The sequence below is a fragment of the Tinamus guttatus genome, unplaced genomic scaffold, assembly GCF_059628265.1.
Source record: "Tinamus guttatus ecotype Peru unplaced genomic scaffold, ASM5962826v1 Tinamus_guttatus_pri_ptg000012l, whole genome shotgun sequence".
NCBI classification, from domain to species: domain Eukaryota; kingdom Metazoa; phylum Chordata; class Aves; order Tinamiformes; family Tinamidae; genus Tinamus; species Tinamus guttatus.
Genome location: NW_028288546.1, coordinates 2,905,943 through 2,928,089, shown reverse-complemented (window position 1 = coordinate 2,928,089; position 22,147 = coordinate 2,905,943). Strand labels below are relative to the sequence as shown.

The following is a 22,147-nucleotide window of genomic DNA, read 5'->3' as shown; positions in this document are numbered from 1 at the left end:
CTCCAAGAGTCAGATTGATGGAATTTCTTCGTAATAGGAAATCATCAATATGCACATTGGAAAAATACCCATAGGTTATTAATAATATCCATAATAAGAGATAATGCAGGGGTCAATCCGTAATATATGAGCACATATATATATATGCATAGGTATCTGTTCACAAATCATATCTATACAAAACAGCTCAGTGCTGATGGAAGTTGTATTAATAGAAAGGATTTGAATTTATCCTCTGTAACATATATTTATTTAATTCATCTGCACAGGATCAAATATAGGAAAGGAACAGAACAAAATAAAGGAACAGAAAAGAAGGCAGGCAATAATGACTTCAGTCTTTGTCATTACATACAATTAAGGGTGCAGCTTTTGTTCCAACACATTTGACTTGTTTGAAATTGCACAGCTTTTGTCTAGATCATGTCCATTCATAATATCTCTCCATACATAATATCAAGGGGTGATAATGAACTCCCATATAGGACTTTAAATGTTGAAGACTTAGGCCCATGCCTGCAACTATGCAATACTGCAGTCTTACACTAATATAATTAACTTACTGAAATCTGTTGGATCACGTATATGTATGACAGTTCATGAGACTGTGCACTAACCGTATACACCCTTCAATTCATTGGCACTAGGCTGGCTTTTTACTCATGGTTAAACACCACCTCTGCTATCTATTAACAAGAAAATAGTGTTGTGAATCTCCTCTGAAAGAACAAACGGGTTTATTCTTTTGCTATGTGACTTAGCTTTGACTGAGAATTCCCACTGAAACTGTTTATCCACATGAAAAAAAAAATGTCTTGGCTTTCCCTCTCAGCACTTTCTCATTTTTCAAATATAAAAATGCATTGTGATGGACATTAATAAAGAGCAGAGAGGCATAACTCTGTTTTGCCTACATCCATCTCAACTCTATGTCTGAAAGAGGAGACACGCTTGAATGGTTGATGTGCCAAGGCACTGAATTATGACAGAATGACTGAAACTTTTAATGTCTGTTTCCTAATGGCTTAGACAGGATTCCACACCGGTCTTCCTAGTCGATTAATAAATTGTTTCTCTCCTCCATCTTTAATGCTAATATAACAGAGTAATAGGTTATTTCCATGAATAGCTATCTGCTGAGCAATAATAAGCTCTGTTTGGAAGGGAGGGCTAAGTGTACGCAGTCTCTTCACAGCAAGAAGTAAGGAAATAGAGGAACATTCAGAATGTAATTTGCACTCAGAGGAGTCTTATTAACGTGGAACTAGCATAAAACATTAATTGCAACCTCTATACTATATCAAGATTACTTTTGCGGAGGGCTTATAAAAACATATAAACACATACACAATCCAATAAACTTTTAAAATGCAGGATAAAAATTACACACAGTATTTTCTGCAGCTCTTCTGCAAATGCCAAGTATTGCCAGGGAACAGCAGGGACCAGGAGGCGAGGCCTGTGCTGAGGCCTCCCTGCAGCGGCCCAGGAGCCTCCCGCTCGGACACCAAGGCAGAGGGACAGCCCTGGGCTGGCCCTGAGCCCCGCAGCCAAAGCTCCAGGACAGGGGGCACTCTCAGGACCCTTCCTTTCATAACCTCGCTATCATAACCTTACTTATACAACCTCTGCTGATTTTCTTATTGTTTATTTTAAGGATGCATTTTTTTGTTAAGATTTTAACCCAGAGGAGGACATATTCCTGCAGTGCATTTGACCAAGACTTAAATCCAATTTATAAAAGCCACAGTCATGTACGCAATTGATGAACAGTTTCTGGCAATCTGAGATCACCCTGATGACTAAAACCTGCGGCATCTTTTTTGTTTTTACTCTGCCCACGTCTTTGCGCTCCCTGTCCTGTGCGTGTGCAGCCACATGGCCAGCTAGATCAGCTGCCATCCAACTGGGAACAAATCACTTCTCAAGTGGGCTAATGCTGAGCACAAGTACCCCATGAGCGCACAGGAAGGCTGGCAAGCAGCTAGCTGCCTTGCCCCAAGTCAGCAGGACTGAGACCCTGAGAGCAATAGACTGTGATAAATAGCGTAGACTAGGCCATCTGATAGTTTCTTCTGGTCTTAAACCATAAGAAAACAACAAAAAAAAATCTTTGAAAAAAGGATTATCAATATTATTTTTCTACAATAAGACAACTTCAGAAGTCCATACCCCAGCAGCTCCAAAGTTCAAGGAATGTTATAGATATCCATAGGCTTTTCTGACTTTGATGCAAGTCTCTGCAAGGAGAGGAATATTGCCGTTTGTACACAAAAGAAAACCATGGTGGGGGGAACTCTTTGGAATTTGAACTCCAACAATTTAAAAGAAAAGATATGATGCAGATGATCATAAAGGAGATGATCATATAGGACAGGTGAATGTTAGGTCCTTGTGTGACACTGCACCGCGGGCTGGGAACCAACACAGCATCTAGCTTGTGGTTACTGCAAAGAGCAAAGGGGAGGCCAATCCCCTTGGCCAGGAAATAGTAGCAAATATCTGGACTCCTGAGAAGATGAACAAGCTGCAGCAAGTCTGAGAAAGTGCAGGGGGTGAAAAATGGTGCACAAAACGAAAATGGAGGAGTAAAAAGGGCTTCTCTGACCTGCTTTCTCCTCTGTGTCTTTCAAATCCTTTAAGCCAGGCTAAAGGTGCAAGTGTTTCATCTCCCCAGATTACCTAGGTGATTACCGTTGACTATTAATATTAATATTAGGGCAGTATTCCAAAGCCCAGGGATCATGAACTGTGAAATGCTGTGTAAAATGACAATCTGTATTCACAGGCCACATATCTAAGAGCATATAATGAAAAAAAAACATGCTGTGTAACCAGCACTTCAGATGCTTTTAGGTTTCTTGGCAGTATCTTACATAGTCTGGGGAATACTGTTAGGAGGAACAAAATTTATATCTCACATGCCACCTGCAGAATCTAGGTGTTAGGAATAAAACATGTTTAAATAAAATAAAATGCATTTTAATGCATTTTAATAAAATATAACAATTCAATGAAATGCATTTAGCATTCCCACACAGTAAACACCTGCTTCTGATTCTCCAACTTTCAACATTTCAAAAAAAAGAAATAATAAAGGGAGCTCCAGTGTTGCAAACTGCCATATGAGGGAATGTGATTCATGTAGACCAAATTCTGTCTTGTTTTTTGCCCTTCTCATAGCCACATCCTATTGTCGAGTAGGTTATACCTGTCTCTCTCAGAGCCATAAAGGATATTTTCTTCTTCTCCAATTTGGCTAATAGCAAAAAAAGATAACAAAACAAACAGAGATTAAGAGGCAATTTGCTCTGCGGTGCATAGACAGGTTAATAAAAGAACTCCTGCTGGTAGCCTGTTCTTAGTGAGTAATGAACTTCATTTAGCTCAATTGCCTCAACCAAGAAAATTACCATGTTTATTAGTGCTTGCCATTCACTAGTTGCAACACATCCAGTAACGCAGCTGATGCATCTTAGAGCAACTGTATCCTATCTCAGGAATGAAATGTCAGCACGCTGAAGAAACAGACCCAATGTCAACCCACTGCAAAGACTTCCTTATTTAAAGCAGGAACATGAGGGACTCAGAAAGATGATACTCGTGGTACTAATTCCAATTGACTTGAAAGTAAAACAAGGCCAATGCTGAGCACTTCTGAAAGATCACAGTTGAAGTATAGACACAAAAATATTTTATAAAGACTCTAGTATCTTTCTCTAGATGTTTCCAGTTAATCATTGCAGTAGTTAAAATTGCAAACAGATGGAAGATATCCTGTATATTTTACTATTCTTGCCAGAAAGACATTAGCATATAAAAAAATCAAAATATTTTTCTTAGCACTTATATCCTACCTCTGCAGGTCTTTCAGAGCTTGTCACTTTTATTGCATGAATTTGAATTTATTTATTGGATAAATTAAGAACCTGTAAATTAAATAGAAAGGTTGTGATGTACTGCCTGGTGTACCAAAAATGGGTGAAACTTTCTGGAATCATAGCTGAGATACATTTTCCTAGAAATATAAATTCCATCTGTATTGCAGGATGCAGTTACACATGTTGTTTAATGCAACTCACTTTTTAGGACAATCAGGTAGATTGCCTGAAGTTAAAAAGGTAGCAAATATCAAAGTTTGTCCCCGAGGATTAAAGGAAGCAAGTAAAATGACAGGAATGTCATAGTGAAGATTGGAATACTATTTATTTTTTCTTTTTCTTTTCCTTTCAGTATTTTAAATTAAGCTTCAGTTATTTATCTCTTTCTGAGTGTAAAAATGAGAAAAATAATCTTAGAATCTGTTAAGAAAACAAGGGTATCGTTTCTCATGCTTTGTTGCTGATTTACTTCTTTAATTATGAGCATTTTTTATAAATCCTTTCCTGATCTAACATTTTCAAAATAAAAATATATATCGTTTTGTAAAGGAAAAAAAAATAAGCTATTAAAAATATTCTCTCTGCTACCATTTGTTGAATCAATGCCTGAGAAACAGTCAAAGGAACTATCACTGACAGATAAATTATTGTGTGTTGTATAAGTGCACTAAACAGTTGTAAACATATCAGTGTCTCCCTTGATAAAGCTAACAGACTTATAATTTAAGAAAAAAAATGGTTTAGTATTACCATTTAGTATCATTTAGCAAAGGAAAACTGATTATTACTTTATAAACTGTGTTAGTATTCATGCCTATAATTAAACTTTTCCAACATTTTTATTGCTATATCCTGTATCCAGTTACATATTCCTTTTCCAAATGTTAGCCATTTAAGACAAAAGCATCCCATGTTGTATAGCATGACAGCAGCATGCTACAAAGGATGTGTTGGGGTATGTTGATGTGAGGACTTGCAAGAAGGAAATCAGAAACAGCAAACAGTGACAGGCAGCGCTACGAAGAAAGAACAGATAAGAAATCGGAGGAGCCTGGCAGGCTTTCTTAGTGACCACAACAAATTGTCCTGAAAATTTATGATGATAAAAGTCTGTTGTCTGCAGGAAAACTACTTAATTTGTTGCAGAATTTAGAAATTAATGTGGTTGGGGATTGGAGATAGTAAAAGGATGTTCTTAGAGCAGAGGCTATTAAAAGTCATCACGGAGGACTGGTTTCTTGCTCTCTCTGAGTATGTTTCTTCATGACACTATGAAAGCTACATGAAACTAATGCTTTTACACAGGCACATACTACAAATTACCACTAGAGAAAATAAGACCACTAAAAAAATTGGTTGCCCCTAGCTAATTTTAGTTTAATGGTGCAGGTTACAGTCAGAGATGGCATAAACTTCAGTATATTGTAAAAGTCTTTCACTGTTTACAAAGCTGAGTCTGTGCCACCATGTCTTTGTTTCATCCTTGCAGGTGGGATTAAAGCTTACCGAGGTTCGTTTGGGCTAAAAAAAATTTACTCACCTCACACCTTGGTCCCTGAGTACTTACCTCCTCCCAGGGACTATGATAAACATTATTCCCATCCTCTGAAAGAGAAACTGCTGGAGCCAGGGAACTGCCAACTCTTTAAAACTGGCTTTCACAGCAGTGAGTCAGGCTTGGTAAAGAGAACTAGGAAATGAACTGGGGTTCTTACATACATGGATGACCCTTTCCAAAGCTTTCTCATTCGGAACAGCCAAAATTTTTCTTTTTTCAAGAAGTTTCCATTGTACACAAGCAAATAACTGATTTTCTAAAATCACTGTTGAAAAGTACAGAGAGAAAATAACTTTAAAAAAAAATAAAAGAGTTGTTGTTGTACATTTTTCCCCTTATTCACAGTGCATGTGGCAAATTTCATCAAAACAGAATTATCTTAGATATGGGTGAAAATTCTAAGACTGAAGATAGTGAAGCATGGGGATAAATTATTTAAGAAGATTATGAAATAGCTATCATATTAATTAATGCTCACTAATAAATATGTAGAATGCCAAGTTTAAAGAAGAATTTGTTCTCAATGTTGTTCGGCTTTATACAGTACTGGGTGATACTCTGATGAACGCAATCTTTTCCTTAGTCATCAAATATTGTATGCTTCAGTAAATGGTTATGAATCTGAAAGTGTTTGAACATAATAGTTATCATATATATGCATTAAAAACTAACTATAAAAAAAACCCTGATAAGAGGCAGATGCTCCACATAGAGGAGATTTAATAACTTCCAAGTAAGAGAGCCCCAGTGGTACAACAGCATCAGACACATAAATAAGTGAGACCATCTTGTAAGAGGTTTCTTTCCTACAATGTTATCCTTGTTCTAGAGCAATTAGTTTCCTATCTGGTGCTGTCTTTTTTAAAAACCACAGTAAATATTCAGTGCAACTGAACTTGTTTATATCACTAGTTACATTGAAGAAAGGTGATTTTAAAAGTTCATACTTGCTACATTAATCCTGTTTTATTTTCAGTAGTTAATGCTGCAAAATAGTAATTAAAATAAATTTTATTCACATTTTAATCTTAGCCAGAGTTCTGTGTATTCAACACTGAGACTGAATTCTCCTTGGAGTACTATAAAGGAGATTAAAGGAGCCACAGTCTGTTGTGACCAGTTGAGTAAGAGGATTGTCAAAGAAGCTGCTGTGAAAAACCTTTGAACTGAGCAAGAGAAACCACATGCAGCCCTGGTGATTAGTCAACAGACTGTGCTATGTAAATCAGTTGATTCTGAGATCGTTGCCACCAAATAACTCTGAATAGCAAAGACGTCCTTAAAAGTTCTTGCTTCTGTATCCATTTTACTGTATGAATGCAGAACAAGAGAGCTGATAAATGATATATCTCTACATTTGACTTCAAGAATATTTGCTTAAGGCCAAAATCAGTGTACAAACATTGAGGGGAAGTCATCAATTAAAATGGCTAGTTCTGTTTACGCAGTGTCAATATGAAGTTTATTGATTATGGCCTTTCTTTGCTTGTACATGTAACCAAAGTTACTAATCCAAGTAGTGGTCACGTTATCATTATATTTATATTAATCAAATAGCTAAGAAAAACTAACAAACAGCCCTTTAAGTTCAAGTTGCATAGTGAAACATAATGCAATCCTAAAACAGATTGAAAATAAAAATATATTTTATCCTCTCTTATTACAAAGGAAAATTAACTTACTGGCATCATTCCGAAACAGGGCAGCAAGTAGGGGAAGATATGTTTTCACTGGATCACTGAAAGATTTATTTGTTCCACTTTCCTCCTAGAAAAGAAGAGATGATGAGGCATAGAAAGATAAAAAATATGCATTTTTTAGGAGTGTTACTGAAAATTTAAATTGAATTTAGAGCTTTCTGAAGTTTTAAGCAATCTAAACTGTCAACAGTTTCTTTCAAGACTGTAAAATAACACTGTCAGTACCTCAGTTCACATTGGTAGCACTTGGGCGGTTCAGATTTTGGTAGTAACACGTGTGGTGCCACCTGTATAGGTAAAATCACACATTCACTTTCTCCCTCTACACATTTCAAGCTTATTTGGTAAAAAGATCCATTCTGTACGTTCTCAGGAATTGTTGTCTACAGCAGTTTTCATGAACTCAGCAAATACCATCTTAAAATTTGTCACATTTGTTTCAACTGATCCTCATATTAGAAGGCTGCCTAAAATCTCAGTCTATGAAGTCTTAGAAATTTTCTTCTGATCATTAACTCGTTTTAATTCACAATTCTTCTGTTTACATTTGTTCTCCTAAAAATTCTATTCTTCATCTCAAGGGAAGAGAGATTCTTCATCTTTTTTCCCTCATCCTCCAACATTTTGAATTTACAGTCAACAATCCTAGTGCCTCTTTGTTTGCTTTGCTAGTTGTCTGGTGACCTTTCAGAAGTCAAATTCTCAAGAGCTCTGGTCATTCCTATAGCACTTCTCTATACTGCTTCCTGTGTGAATTCACCTTTTGAGTACAGCTGGTTTAAACAAGCCGCGCCGATGACTTTTATCCTCATATTAATGTTTCCTGCACTTTACTGGGTACACATCTCAAAGGCATTCTAGGGTTACATATATGCCAGTTTAAGGTATGGCTCATGGACATCCTGATGTTGATTAAAGCCCTTGGATACTTCTCAATCTTCTGCAATTTATGATCCCCCCATTCTCAGAAGAATTTTTTACAGTTTGTTCATAAATGCATGACTGCATTATGTACCCATTAAGTTTGCTCTCATTTCTGTTATCCAGTTCAAATAATTCCATTCTTCCTGTATAGAAATCAGATCTACTCTGTGCTTTGTAATCATCCTAATTCAATATCCTATCAAGTGTCATTAGCACTCTACTACATTTGGTACCAAGGTCATTAATGAAAATATTAAAACACACTTTTAAATCTTCACAGGCTTCCTGGGGCGCTAAGGGAGAAGGATAGGCTCATTTTGCAGGCAATTCAGAACAAGAGCTTAGCTCAGTCATTCTGAACTTCTCCTCAGAGAAACCTGTCTCTTTCTTTTGGCTATAAAGAGAGTATAATGAGAAACATTAGTCAGCCTTTTTGAATACTTCCATTCCTTTACCTCCTAGATGACTAACATTATTTTTCCTTATAGAACCATGAGGTTTCCCAGGTGTGTTATTTTAGACTTGGAATGGAGGGACAGATAGAGGATTCAAATCTCCGAACTCTACCCACACAAGGTTTATCAGAGCATGCTGGGGATGTGTCTTTGAATCAAGACCTTTCACTAATGCCTAGAACTACATTATTCAATCACACTGAAATCTTTCTCATCTACACAGTCATGTTTTATGATCAGTTTTATAGCCATGCATTGTCATGTCCTTCTGAAAACTGGTTATTTGGATGAGATGTTCTACATAATTTATTAAAGACTACAAATTATGTGTTCAAAACACCAGTTGTAAATATGATCGTAAATCATAATGTCAGTGCTCAATAAAAGCATGAAAATCTCTACTGCAAGATGAAGAGTTTTATTTCCAGGTACACAGGAGGACATTTTTTAAGTGCTACAAAAAAAGGCTTGTGACTGAGTTCAACAAAAAGGGGTATGGATTTTTTTTGGATAGCAGCATACATTTATGAAATATATTTTCTCAGTGTTGACCTGCTAGATAAGAAATGGAGTTAAATTTAGATATTTAGTGTCAAGGCCAAGAAGAGAGAAAGAATTAAACTCTAGACTGCAAACTGAACACAAGCAAACTCCATTTATTCTTCAATAACTCCGCACTTATTAATCCTTCTTTTATATTAACTCTTAACAGAAAACTTCAAAGTCCTGCCACCTAACAGATGTTGCATACATTAATATACTCAATGCAATATTTCGGTAGCCTGTTCTTTCAAGAGCTCTTTCTTCTGCTATGCAATAGATGTCTAAATCTTTTCTCTTGACTTGGGAAGAATTAAGACACTGTAGTCTGATTCACAGGACAGATAGGATCTACAAAATAAGAAACATATATTATTATTTTTACATACATTGCTATTATTAAACACAGTATGGTTAAGGCAATAACAAAACTACTAAACAGCTCATTAGCTGTGCTCCTGACTTGTTCATTCGTGGACCATGTGAAGTCATTACTTCTGCAGGGTATGATAAGCATTTGCATTCTCTATAAGCCTTTGTGATGTAGTAGGTAACATAGACCCGGACCTATAATTCATCGTTTTAGAAACAACTCAGCCTAGGCAACTGAAGTCAAAATATCCATCTGCCCAGCAAAACAGCATATTGGTAAGAAGGCAGATTTAGCTTTGAAGGTACAGATCTGTCCCTGTATGGCACAATCTATAGAGCTACATAATATAGGCAGACACAATCCAGGAATCGGTTGACACCTACAAGTTTGATCCTCCCTTGAGAACTTTCACACTCAGAATAAAGCCCAAAGGAGATCAATTTGAAATCAATACACTCTTTAATTAAAACTTTGAGGTGAAAATAATATAATTATGGATCCAGAATAATATTCTCTTTAACAGATCGTGTTAAAAGCGTAAAGTCAAACTAATCTCTCTCACAGATGCAAAATCTGAGTAGGAATAAACCAGAACTAGAAAATATTGCAATACAGCGTAATGAAAAAATAATATTATTTAATTATATTAATTATATTAAATATTAATATTATTTGATATTATATGTAGTCTTTTTAAGGAGGAGAATGACCACAGCAGTGACTCTGACTTAGAAAATGAGCTCTCCTTCCTGCTGGCTCTACTGTGAAGGTTCTGCTGTCTCTGCGTGTTATTATAGGAATTTATAAAACGTATTTTGGTCAAGCTAATCTGAAGTTTGCCACATGGAAAAAGTGCGCACATAGTGTGCTTCAAACACAGAGAGAAGAGTAAAAAAGGATAGCATCTGGGACAGCAGGATTCACTCAAGCCAATGCAGAGGGAATGCAGAGCTGGACCTCAAATCCCACTGAGTCCTGCATGCACTGCAAGTTGGGTGCATGGTGCTGGTCTCACATGTCACGGTAAAGCCCCACTTACCATGAGAGATGGAGTGCAGTTTGAATAAGCTTCATTTTCTGAGACAAATTAAAGTGCAGCTCCCCACTAAGTGTTTGGGCAATACACATCTTCAAGTAAGCAGTTTACAACATGCAGTCTCTTCCATTTCCATTAGCCACAGAAAATTTAAGGTAAGCATTTCTTTAGCAGAAAATATAATAGAAGAGAAAATAATGCAAACCAAATGTAAAGTATAGCATAGAACATCAATTTATCATTATTTATAGAACATATAACTTCAAACAGATTCATATAGCTTCAAAGCAGTACAAACTAGCAACATACTTTCACTGGACTATACAGCATAATAAAGCACCAAATTTATAACAGAGAAGACTTAAATTTGTGTTGGAAAAGCTGAACTGTTCAGTTCAGTTGAACTGAAAAACTAACAAGAAAATGCCATACTTACAGGCTTATCCCATAGGGATAGGAGAAGGGGCCCTTGACAGGACATTGATGATAATTTTATTTTATTATAAAATAGCTAATGACCTGAAAAAATACATTAAAAGGCTAAAGTAAGAATTATTTGAAATTCTTTGCATAGAAACTAGAAGACTAATTGTGACATGTTATCTCAAAACAAGAAAGAATTTAGTTTGCCACAGATGGTCAGAGCAAAGGGAATAGGTGACTAAAGAGATTGTGATGAGATTGCAAAGTACATCAGAACTGTTTGATTAATCTCCGAATGGGGGAATTTTAAGAAGTAGAAACTACAGAAAACTTAGACTAGAGGAATGCTAAACACCTATTTCCAGTTTTCTGCTGCTGCTTCTACTAATGATTTATCTTTATTTTATCCAATATTTTATTTTGATGGGATTTCACATTCTTAGCTTACGCTTCCTTAGCCACTGTGATATGTGCTGTGTGTCATAAAGGCTGTGCTTCTTATAAAGCTTCTCAAATCCCATTCCCACACTCTCCTCTTAATTACAACTCCTGTTAGGAACACAGAAGCAGTTTTACATCTTGAAGGGACATAGAGCTTTTTCAAAGATCACCAAGCAATGTTTTTCACTTCTCCCCTACTCAGGGTGTTAATATCACTTTCCTTCCCTTACCTCTAGGAAGGTTTCCTCAAGTGGTTGACACTTCACACCCGTATCTTGGACAGAGGGTCAAAAATCTTTAAGGAACAACCAAAAAAAAAAAAAATCCCAAATCTCCACTCTATCTTATGTACACTGAAATAAAATGACAGGATTTAGCAACAGGGGCAGCAGTTTTGACCAGTGAGGAGAGGCCACAACCTGGCACATGTCAGTCACAGCGGGACTGGCTGTCTCTGAAACCCATCAGCCTTTTTAGCAGGACCAGTTTGGGATAAATATCCTCTCAGATGTTTTGAGTGCTCCACTCACACATATAGATGCCCTCATAGTCTTTTTTTACCAGTTGTTATCCAGCCCATTTTGCCAGTGGTGAATTCCTCCACAGACCAGCAAACCAATTGCTTAGAATCATGGCCAAGATCTAATGCTTCATTGTGGCATTTTACAGTACCATTTTAATATTTTTTAGGATAGCAGCAGGATCTGTCAGCTAGTTGCATGTTTGTGAAGCTTTATTGCCACTATAGTGTGGTTATAAATCAGTTTTATACGTATCAACAATTTTTATTTTCATAATTTTATATTTCATAAAAAGGAACCACAATTCAATTTTACAGAATGCATAATTTTTATTTAATTTCTGATACGTTTCCAAATTAGAGTTATTTTATGGAGCTAGAAACATTTTCTGGTCCTCTTTGGCAGAAATTTATGGTAAGAAATACTTCCAAATCCTACATCCAAATGCATACATCCATATCTGGACTCCACAGCAGAAATTAGGCATATTCTCTCTACTCTGTGTCCTTTTCTCCACATAGGAGTAGTCCAATGCATGGCCCAGCTTCCAGCTGGTTGGCACTCCTGAATATCTCCAGTAGAGAGATACTAATCAGATTATAATCAGATAGCAATCAGATAGTACTCTGTGAATTAAAGGAAGCAAATAAGCATTGTGACCAAAAGAGATCCAGTCTTAATATCTGACTTCTCATATTCTAGAATTAGCACAGTTTCCTTCCATTTCTTTCCAGTACGTTGTGTTTTTTTTCCCCTTTTGTTTTAATTAGCATACAGAAGGCACCACATCAAGGTTTCCTAACAAATGAGTATGCCGATGGCCAACTTCAAGTGATTGTCAGAAAAATGCGGGAAAGGACAACAGCCTACAAGGAGAGGCTGAAAGATCCAGTGCTGTCCTCACCTGAAGGCAGCCCGACAGCTTGTAAGTGATTTTAGAATGCAATAAATACCTGTTCACTTGATTGGTATAAAGACAAAAATTCTTCTGGGAAAAAATAAATTCTGGAGTAAAATTTTCAGTAAATATAGCATAGAATGTCAGGTGCTCAACCACAGAAATAAATCAGTTTGTACTTATTGAAGTCAATTTATCCATAATGGTCTAGAATAAGACAGGTCCATAGGTTGAACTCCTTCGTATCCCATCAGTTGGAGAGAAATTTAGGACAATGTCTAGAGCAATCCCTGTCAAGCAGTTTTATATACTTTAAAATAGCCTATAGATATTCAAATTCATGGGGATGAATCTGTAATACTGAAAAACACATATCTTAGAAGTAAATATAGGTGACTCTGAGTTTAGATTTATTGTGTAAAAGTAAATAAAGTTCAATCTATGACAGTAATCTCCCAGACACACCGAGGAAGATAGGTCCATTATTTGGATAGAGCAAACTCATCTGAATTTAAACATTGATCTTTGACAATATATGAAACACAAAGTAACATAGGATGTTTTTCCTCTTTAGAGGAAAGTTTTTATGCTTTTTTTTTCCTTCTCACAAGAGATGGAGTTTGGAAATTTTATATTCTATTTCAGATTTTCAGAAGACGTCAATTGTTTACCTGAATTTGAACAAGCTTGAAAAAAAATAGTACTTATAAAGAAAATTGATTCTTAAAATTATTTAGCTAACCTGTTTTATCCCCCTATAGGTCCTGCAATCATTTATTTTCTAAATCATTAGAGATACAATTTACCAATTTACTGCAAAAGATAGTATCCTGCTCAGAAGTAAACCCCCCAAAATGAATGGGGCAAATGTGTAGACGAAATTATCCAGCACAAAGATGGAATAACTGGTCTCAAAAGACTAACACATAGCTGTTACAAGCCTGCAGACCAACAAAACCATGGGCTTCTTACTAGTTTCATCTGCTGCTTCTTGCATATTTGTTTTCAAAACAGGAGAGCCGTGGCACATTCACCTTTCCTCATCTCCACCCTGTTCATATACATTATTTACAACTGGCATGGAAGAACCAGGCACACTGATGAATGCTGGTTACCTTAGATCTCATCCACCTTTTATGGCATTGGTTGTGAGTACTGTCCAAGGACAGTATACGCTAGTATAGGTATAGGTACTTCATTTTGTAACATAAAGTGCCATGCTGGTGAAAGCTCAGCATGACTAAATCAATGGTGATTTTATTCTCCAATCTATCTGCTTTGTAAAGCATTCAGTATTTTAGTGAATTTTAGTGATAGTCATTGCCAAGTGTTTTTACCAGCATTTTTGCGATGCTGAGACTCTTGTGTATGTTGAAACTGGGCGTAGCAACTGCACCATTATCAAAACGTTGCCTTTTATGACATTCTTACGTTGTTAGCACCATCAAAAAAGAAGCCTCCTCCTCCACCACCAAAAGAAGAAAAAAAAGAAGAAAAGAAAGAGGAAGCAGAAGCAAAGCCAGAGGAGGATCATTACTGTGACATGCTGTGCTGCAAATTCAAAAAGCCTCCACTGAAAAAATACATGGAATATCTACAGCTACCAGACAGCATAGACTCATACACAGGTAAAATAAAGCTGCCAAGAGAATCTGCCAAAGATGTAAAGCCCCTCAGCATCACACAGCACCTGCAAACCCCATAAGACCCATGCTTTGGTGTGCACCTTAGAGGGACACCGAGATTGTGCCCTACAGATCATTCAGATCAAACTACCAGAGGACATGAAAGCAAACAGCAGCAGTAGAGGCACAGGAAAGCTCTATGTGTGATTTCTGCAGTACCCCAAAGTTGATAGGTAAAACGATCATAATTAAAACCCAAACCTCCTGATGCTTGATCCAGCATTTGCCTATTTGTTAAGGCCAAATAATCTTTTTGTCACTCATATCACTCATATCATGCGCATGCAGTCCTTCCAAGCCAAGGGATAAATGGAACTTCTTCAAATGGCTTAAATTCTATCTTCACTCATGAACTCATCCTTTTTCACTCTGTCTCTGTGTGACTCCCAGTTCCAACATCTATTGCTTTAGGAGTCTGAGCCATTAAAAGAGGGACAATGATAGAGAAAAGTTCCCAGACCCTGCTCTAGACTAACAAAGTCTAAAAGAAAGAGAAATGAGTCTGAATTCATGCCTGTGTGTTCACTGTTTTGTCTTCCAGATCGTCGTTATGTAGCGTGGCTCATGCTTGTAACAGTTGCTTATAACTGGAACTGCTGGTTTATTCCTCTGCGGTTTGTGTTTCCATATCAAACCCCAAGTAATATAATATATTGGCTTGCCATAGACATCATTTGTGACATGTGTTACCTGTGTGACCTATTGGTTTTCCAGCCTCGAGTGCAATTTTTAAAAGGTGGAGATATAATAGTAAGTACTGGAGGTAGGACTTCCACAGGCAATAGTTGTGATTTGAAGTGCGTTACAAAAAATCCTTAAACTACCAGATACATTTTTTCCTACTATATTAAATCCATGTAGTATTTTTATATACCAGAATATGTTAATACTGTTCTTTACCGTCGTTTCGCTGTTCTGTTCTGGAAGAAGGAAACATTGTCTATATTCTGTGTGAGTCTTGCAATTCTAGACACAAAAGTTCTTAAGAAAGAAAAGCAGTTGTGACAATAAGAGATGTGAGTAGTCAGAACGGGCAAAGCCTGTGGTGCAGCGTGGTGCAGCTTCACTGAAATCAGGGGTTATAGGAATATGACACGTACCTATATGTGCCTGAAATAGCATCTTTCCATTCATATTGTACAGAAATTATAGCTGAAGACAGTGTGGATTTCTCTAGGACTGGGCTGGATATGAATAATTTGTCACAGGTTATGAGATTTTGATTTTTTTTTGTCAAAATTAAAGCAAATCCCTGTAGTTTCAAGATGCTTTAAATCATTTATTTGAAGTGTTTTGTGATACATTCAATTTTAATTCTGATTTGCCATATTTTTATGCAATAATAAAAAAAATAAAACTGTAAGTAAGTGTCTAAAAAAGTTAAAACCTTTCCCCTAGCATATCAAAGGGCATCTGGAACATTCTCTTTTCTTTAGAAACTTCCCAATTTTGAGTCTTTAACTTCTATTGAAGAAAACCTAATGTACAAAAAAAGTGCAGATAATTTCAGTACAGCCATACTATTCCTAACAGACAGAATATGTTCTCAGGGGTAATTTGAAACCAGCTTTAGTTCAGTGCTTTTTATGTAACATTTTACACAGTAGGAGCGCAAGATATTGCTAATACCTTTACAAGGGGATCTCAGACAGGCCTATATAAATGTAGTTTGGGTAGATATTAAAATGCAGTGTGTGTAATGTGTACCATTCAGTACCTGGCAATCTTGTCTAAATCTCACAAAAGTCAAGGTTTGTGAACAAGGCTAAAAGTCTGACATGGAAACTTACTTTTTATTTCACTTGAAGCTTTCTGTAACATTCATATATTTTAGTGCTTGAAGAGATCATCTGCAGCCTGATCTCTTGCATTTATTTTAATGCTTACAATGATAATAATGAAAAGCTGGCATGGAAATATCCTTACAATTTTAAAGCTATTTTTAAAGTGACTCTGATATAAATACAGTAAGTATAATAATAGATACATTTCTTTAGATGCTTTTGATTAGCCTTTCTTAATAAGGTACTCGCATCAGTTCCCATGGAGAGCAATTTCAAAATAAATAGCTAATCATTTCTAATGAATGCAATGTTGATTATTAAAATGCTAATGATGCCACATTCATTTAGCTTTCAGTGAGCTAATTTTGTTCAGCACTATCAGAAACCTTCTTTGCTTTTTTCTTGGAATCACTGAAGTCAAAAGAAGCTTTTGACCCTGAAATTGAAGGATGTTGGGTCAAGTACCAATGTGTAGAGAGATCTTGAGAGTAAAATTTTGTGGGAAAATGCAACGTATTTTAGTAAACCAGATTGGAAAAGATACAACTCTCAGACCTATTTTTTTTTCAAGTAGATCTAATACAGGCTGGTCTAATATAAACTGGTTTAATAAAAATATGACTTTCTCCTACAGATATTTCTCCATTCATGATTTTATACCATTAGTAATATAACTGTTATCATCCCTATTATCAGAAGAGTGCTATTATTATGCATAGCAGCACTCATTCCTGACATAATGTTCTTGCTTTTTTCCATTTTATTTTCGCTATAGACAGACAAAGTGGAAATGAAGAAATTCTACCACAGCACCGTGAAGTTTCGGGTAAGTAGACCCCGTGTTACTGCAGTTGTATTTCGGTGCTTTTCATACTGTCTATAACATCTCACAGGGTACTTCAATTCATCAAAACCATTCTTGAATTAAGAAGGCCATCAGAAGGCATAGGGCATTTCATCCTCACCAGCTGAAGCTAGTGTTGACGTCTTCGTAAAGAGTGTCTAATTATAAAATAGAATTATTATAAACAACTATAAATGCTAATCATAAGCAATAACAGTTGAATAAAATAAAATTAATGAAATTCTGTGTCTTAATGCATTTCTTGCAGAGTGAGGTCATCCAGTTGCACAAGCAAAGGCAACAACACGGCTTGTCTGAGATTCATTAAACAAAATTAACAGTTTAAAAAATGGATGATAACTCTATTTAGTGAACTCTAGGAAGTACACTGAGGTAATGAACATGTTATTGATCACTCAAGTAAATAAAAAATTCAAAATAAGAAGTTTTTTGATTTTCATTTCACTGTATAAAAACAAAGAGCCATTTCATTTAGGAAAATTGCTTATTTTATTCCTAAATACTGTTTTTGCTCACACAGAGCATGGACTCTGTTGAATTCCTCGAACATATACACCTCTGTGACACAGAGTCTGCGCTTCTGAAAAAAAAAAATCTTTGCCTGAAGTTAAGCTATGCAAAAGTACTTTCAAAATTCAAAGCCCATATAAACACCTATGAGTAAATAAGCAGAAGGGACAGTCAAGCTTGAAGCAAGAGCTTTGGTTTTATTATTTTTTATATTTTTATATGTATGAATAAATATATATAATTAAATATATACTATATATAATTATATATGCATTTACTATATTTATACATATTATATTTGTACCTGGTTTTATTTTATGCTTCTTCTTGCAATATGTTTAGTATTCTTGATTCCTGCAGAAACTAATGGGAGTTAAGTGTTCTCCCTACCTGCAAGACATAGATATAATTTGGGAATCTGTCATCTAATTAACTACTGATTAGCAGTAACTGATGTTGAAAGACTAAAGACTAAATTTTGCCTGCTGTTAGGCATAAGTCTGAGAGAGGGAGAGGTTGCAAGAATCTGTTTGATCCCAATAAGTTGTTCACATTTTGTTTTGTTTTGCATAGTTCAGATTTTAGCTGTGTCTTACCTGCATGGAATCAAAGCATAGTGTTTGCTGGTTTAGTTGTTGCCAGCATGAGTTGTGTCTATCAGGGCAGAGGCATTTCTGATGACAGTGAGATGAAGCCTTCAGTTCCACATTGTCTTTCATTCCCAAACCATGTCGGCAACAACAAACCAAGATGTCTCAAGATACAGAATGTGAAAAGGAAAAGCCAAGTTTCCCAGAGCTTTCCAGTATTCCTGGAAAGAATAGTGTAGGCAGATTTAAAACCGTAATCACACCATTGCTAGACTCCTGGAAGATGCTCAAAGACTATTGTGACTGCTGGGAAGCAGGAGCATCCAAATGCAGATATTAAAAAAAAAAAAAAAAAAAAATCCTACAGGACTCCGGTGACTCTGTTGTATGCAATACGTGGCTGTCGCAAGTTGGAAGCAAGGAGTCTAATTTGCCACGTTTCACTAGATTGCTTAGGTAGCCTGACTTTAAAAGCCATATGACTACTAAGAAGCACTGGCTTTCCCTACCTTCCTCTGCCCAGCCACATGCACACTGGAGCACATCGTCTTGTCAGAGCCATAATGGAAATAACCAAATGCATTAATAGTCAAATAACTGAGTTGCTGCTGGTAACTTCCATGAAATAGATAAAAATCTCAGACACAAGGGACTAAAAAGTAGAGCAGAGCAAAACTGTTATTGTTTTCAAAGAGATAAGCTTCACTGACAGTACTTTAGAAATTATGAGCATGGCATGCTGATGGCTCAATGCTGATGCTCAATCATGATGCAAAGTAGGTTTCTGACAGCAATTAAAGGCATCAGGATTATTGTGAAGTTTAAACTGACCTGTGCTCTTCAACAGCTTGATGTGTTATCAGTGTTGCCATTTGAAGTTTTATACTTCTTCTTCGGATTTAACCCAGCATTTAGAGCAAACAGGTTCCTAAAGGTAAGATCTTTGAGGTAAGATGTTTGAGATGGCTAACATATAAATGCCTTTAAAACCCAATGGAAAGTTCTTCATAATATTTAAGATTAAGGAACTTTAAAGTTGGAAATCACGTTTAAAATTTTTGAGGCTCTGAGCTACAGCTTCAGTAAACAAGCCATAAACAAATACAAGATATAGTCTAGCTAGTTTAAGTCCTTATTCTGTTTTTCTCTTGATTTTATTCTTCTCTGTGTTTAAAAATGTGTTTTGTGAGTGAGACTTGTTTGCTTCCATGGTTAAAATTAAATTTATTAAATTTCTTACATGATTTTCAAAGATCAAAAACATTAGTTTAAAACTAGTCAAGATCTGTAAGTACCTGTAATGTATTTTCCTCTTCTTTTACCTGTTCGCTCTCTGTCAACATCTCCTTCGGGTGACATTAAGCACCTTAATGTCAACTGCTGAAAAGCAAAGAAGAGAATATTTGATATAGTGCATTTAATAAGCACAAACTCACTTTCGTTATTGAATCTAAAGATATGTGAGTGTGCCACGGAGGGGCTGTGAAGGGGTTAGGCAACAAACTGCACTCTTCCTCCTCCTTTGGATGCGTATCTACACATCCAAAGCACATATTGATAGACACAAGTAACAGTGAGAAAGTCTTTTTTACTTAAAAATCTTTTATGCAGTTATGCTTGACATGGAACAATGTGTTGGTGTGTCACATACATACAAAAATGACTGTTAGTGCATAGAAATGGCTGTTCAGTTAAAGGCAGAGGGAGAAGCAAGAATTCTGAGAACAAGACGAGGATAGTTTTCAATTCAGCTTTCAGCAAAAATTCAAACATCCACAAATCAGAACCGAGTCAGTATGAAAAAATGAAGAGTGAAGCAGGACCTAGTGCTCAGCAAGCAGGCATGTGCCACACAGAAACAAAGAAAAGGCACATGGGAATATTAAGAGCTAACACTTATACTATAAATAACTGGAGAAATGCAGTACAACAGCAAATGTTACTATATGACATAGTCTAATATGTGGTTGCTGATAAATATCATCACTAACTGAAGAGAGGAAAGGGGATTTTTATATGTGTAATTCTCTCTGATAAAATTGCCCATGCAAATATGTACACTTGAGGAAGCGAAGTTATTCAGCAGCAGTGGCCCGACCAAAAGAGCAAGGTTATCTCTGTAATCAACACCAGAAACGATATCTAATTCAATGCTCATCTTTGCTTTGCAGTTCACCTTTAAGCTAAATATTCAAAGAAAGTAACTATTGACTCAAAGAAAGAGTTCAAAGAAACTGTTCAAAAAAAGACTACTGACAAATCCTTTGCTTTCAAAATGCATATGTGAGCTAGTGTCAGGACTATTGGTAAAACCTCTATGGTAAAAGATCATAGTTGGATTACATTCATTTGTTTTCCATTCAGCATAACACATTCTTCGAATTCAATGATCGGTTGGAAGCTATCCTGGATAAAGCCTACATCTACAGGTACGTGCTCAGGAGACCGCTGTGGCATGCCAGGCTGGGCTGAATATGATAAACCTTAACTGCTCATTTTAGGGTTTTTTAGATGTTTGTTTTTATTGTAATATTGCAAATAATAAATTTGTTTCACTTGCATATGAAATCCTGTTAAGTTCAGATGGCCTATTGGAGTATAAAGGTTACTTTCAGACAGAGGTTTTACCAAACTGAGGATCCTGACAAAATTTAATCAAAAGTATCAGACAGAAGGTTCTTTAATGAAGAAGGGTAAACTGATAATTTCTTAAGGTTGTTCACAGCAGTGGCAAATCCTCAGTAGCCATTTGCTTGCACTTCACAGAAGCTGAGTTCAATCCTACATCAGATATGCTCTCATCCTAAACCTGGCATATACAGAAATGTGATCCTCTGTGGCCTTGACTAAAGCTGGCATGAGAACAGTGTCTGTGCACTATCCTATAGCATTTTTACCTTTTGCATGAACCAAAACAACCTATGGGGCAGCTCGGATGGTCCATGGCTGTGAGGCAGGCAAGCTTCCTACCTGCCTCAGCAGACAGTCCTGCTGCTGGGACCCGATGAACCCATCTGCTCTGTCTCCATTGCTGTTGTCCTCTGTCTAACAGTGTCGCCAGCTCTACTTCATCCTGTACGATACAGACTTTTCCCCTGTTCCAGTTCAAAGCCATGTGCTGTTCCTGTGTGCTGCTGCAGCAGCAATAGGGACCAGTTTTTTTAACATCTCGTTCTGTACCAGGTATTATTGCATTTAAATGGTAAACTTGAGATTCTTACACTGTAAATGAGGTATTTTATGAGATTTAGTAACTGTAGTTAAATTTGAAAAGGAAAACATCATCTAGTTTATATTTTCTGATACCTGCTAAATTAAACAAAACTTAGAAATCTGAAAGTTTATCTAAATTATTTATGTTTTGTTGACATCCATAAACATTCTTCTTATGTTGTCATCTCCTTTCACTTATTCAAGATTTTTCTGTCTCATTGTAAGAGCAAGTTTCTCTTTAATTTCCACAACATGGGGAAATTGCTTTTCAGTTTCTGAATCACTGGCTCACTGTTTTCTCCAATTTCTAATCTAATTAAAAAGAACGAGTTTTCTTTGTTTTGCTTATACTTTGTAATTTCTTCCTAATTACTCTTTATTACTTTTATTTTTTAATCTTATTTAGCAATGTTAGCAGGGATTAGATAACACCATGTGGCATAGGTGCCCAAAGTGTAATAAATCTAGTTCTAATATTGCAGACAGCAAAATGGATACAGAAAAGGTAAGAGATTTGTGCATATAGTAAATAAAAGCTAGGTCTTTAAACATACTCCAGCAACTGTTTGCCCATTTAAGTCCTTGGGGGCAACCATAAAGAAAAAATTCTCTTCTGTTGCTTAATCTTAAGTTCCCAACAAACAGTCTGTTTTTTGCTAGTTGACTTGAAGATGTTTGAACTCCTGCCTGATGTTCCTAGGGGAATTCTGGTTCGAGCACAAGACCTAGAAGGCATGAAATAAATTCTCA

The 22,147-nt window shown here is 36.2% G+C and overlaps 1 protein-coding gene across 1 annotated transcript in view; it reads left to right on the top strand.

Annotated features, from left to right (window-relative positions):
- Positions 1-22,147, top strand: part of CNGB3 (cyclic nucleotide gated channel subunit beta 3) — a 59,158-nt gene that overhangs the window by 14,341 nt on the left and 22,670 nt on the right. The window contains exons 4-9 of the mRNA XM_088523284.1: positions 12,587-12,777; positions 14,190-14,378; positions 14,977-15,185; positions 16,995-17,045; positions 19,032-19,118; positions 20,549-20,613. Coding sequence (XP_088379410.1) covers positions 12,587-12,777; positions 14,190-14,378; positions 14,977-15,185; positions 16,995-17,045; positions 19,032-19,118; positions 20,549-20,613 — 792 coding nt within the window. The remainder of the gene's footprint in view (positions 1-12,586; positions 12,778-14,189; positions 14,379-14,976; positions 15,186-16,994; positions 17,046-19,031; positions 19,119-20,548; positions 20,614-22,147) is intronic.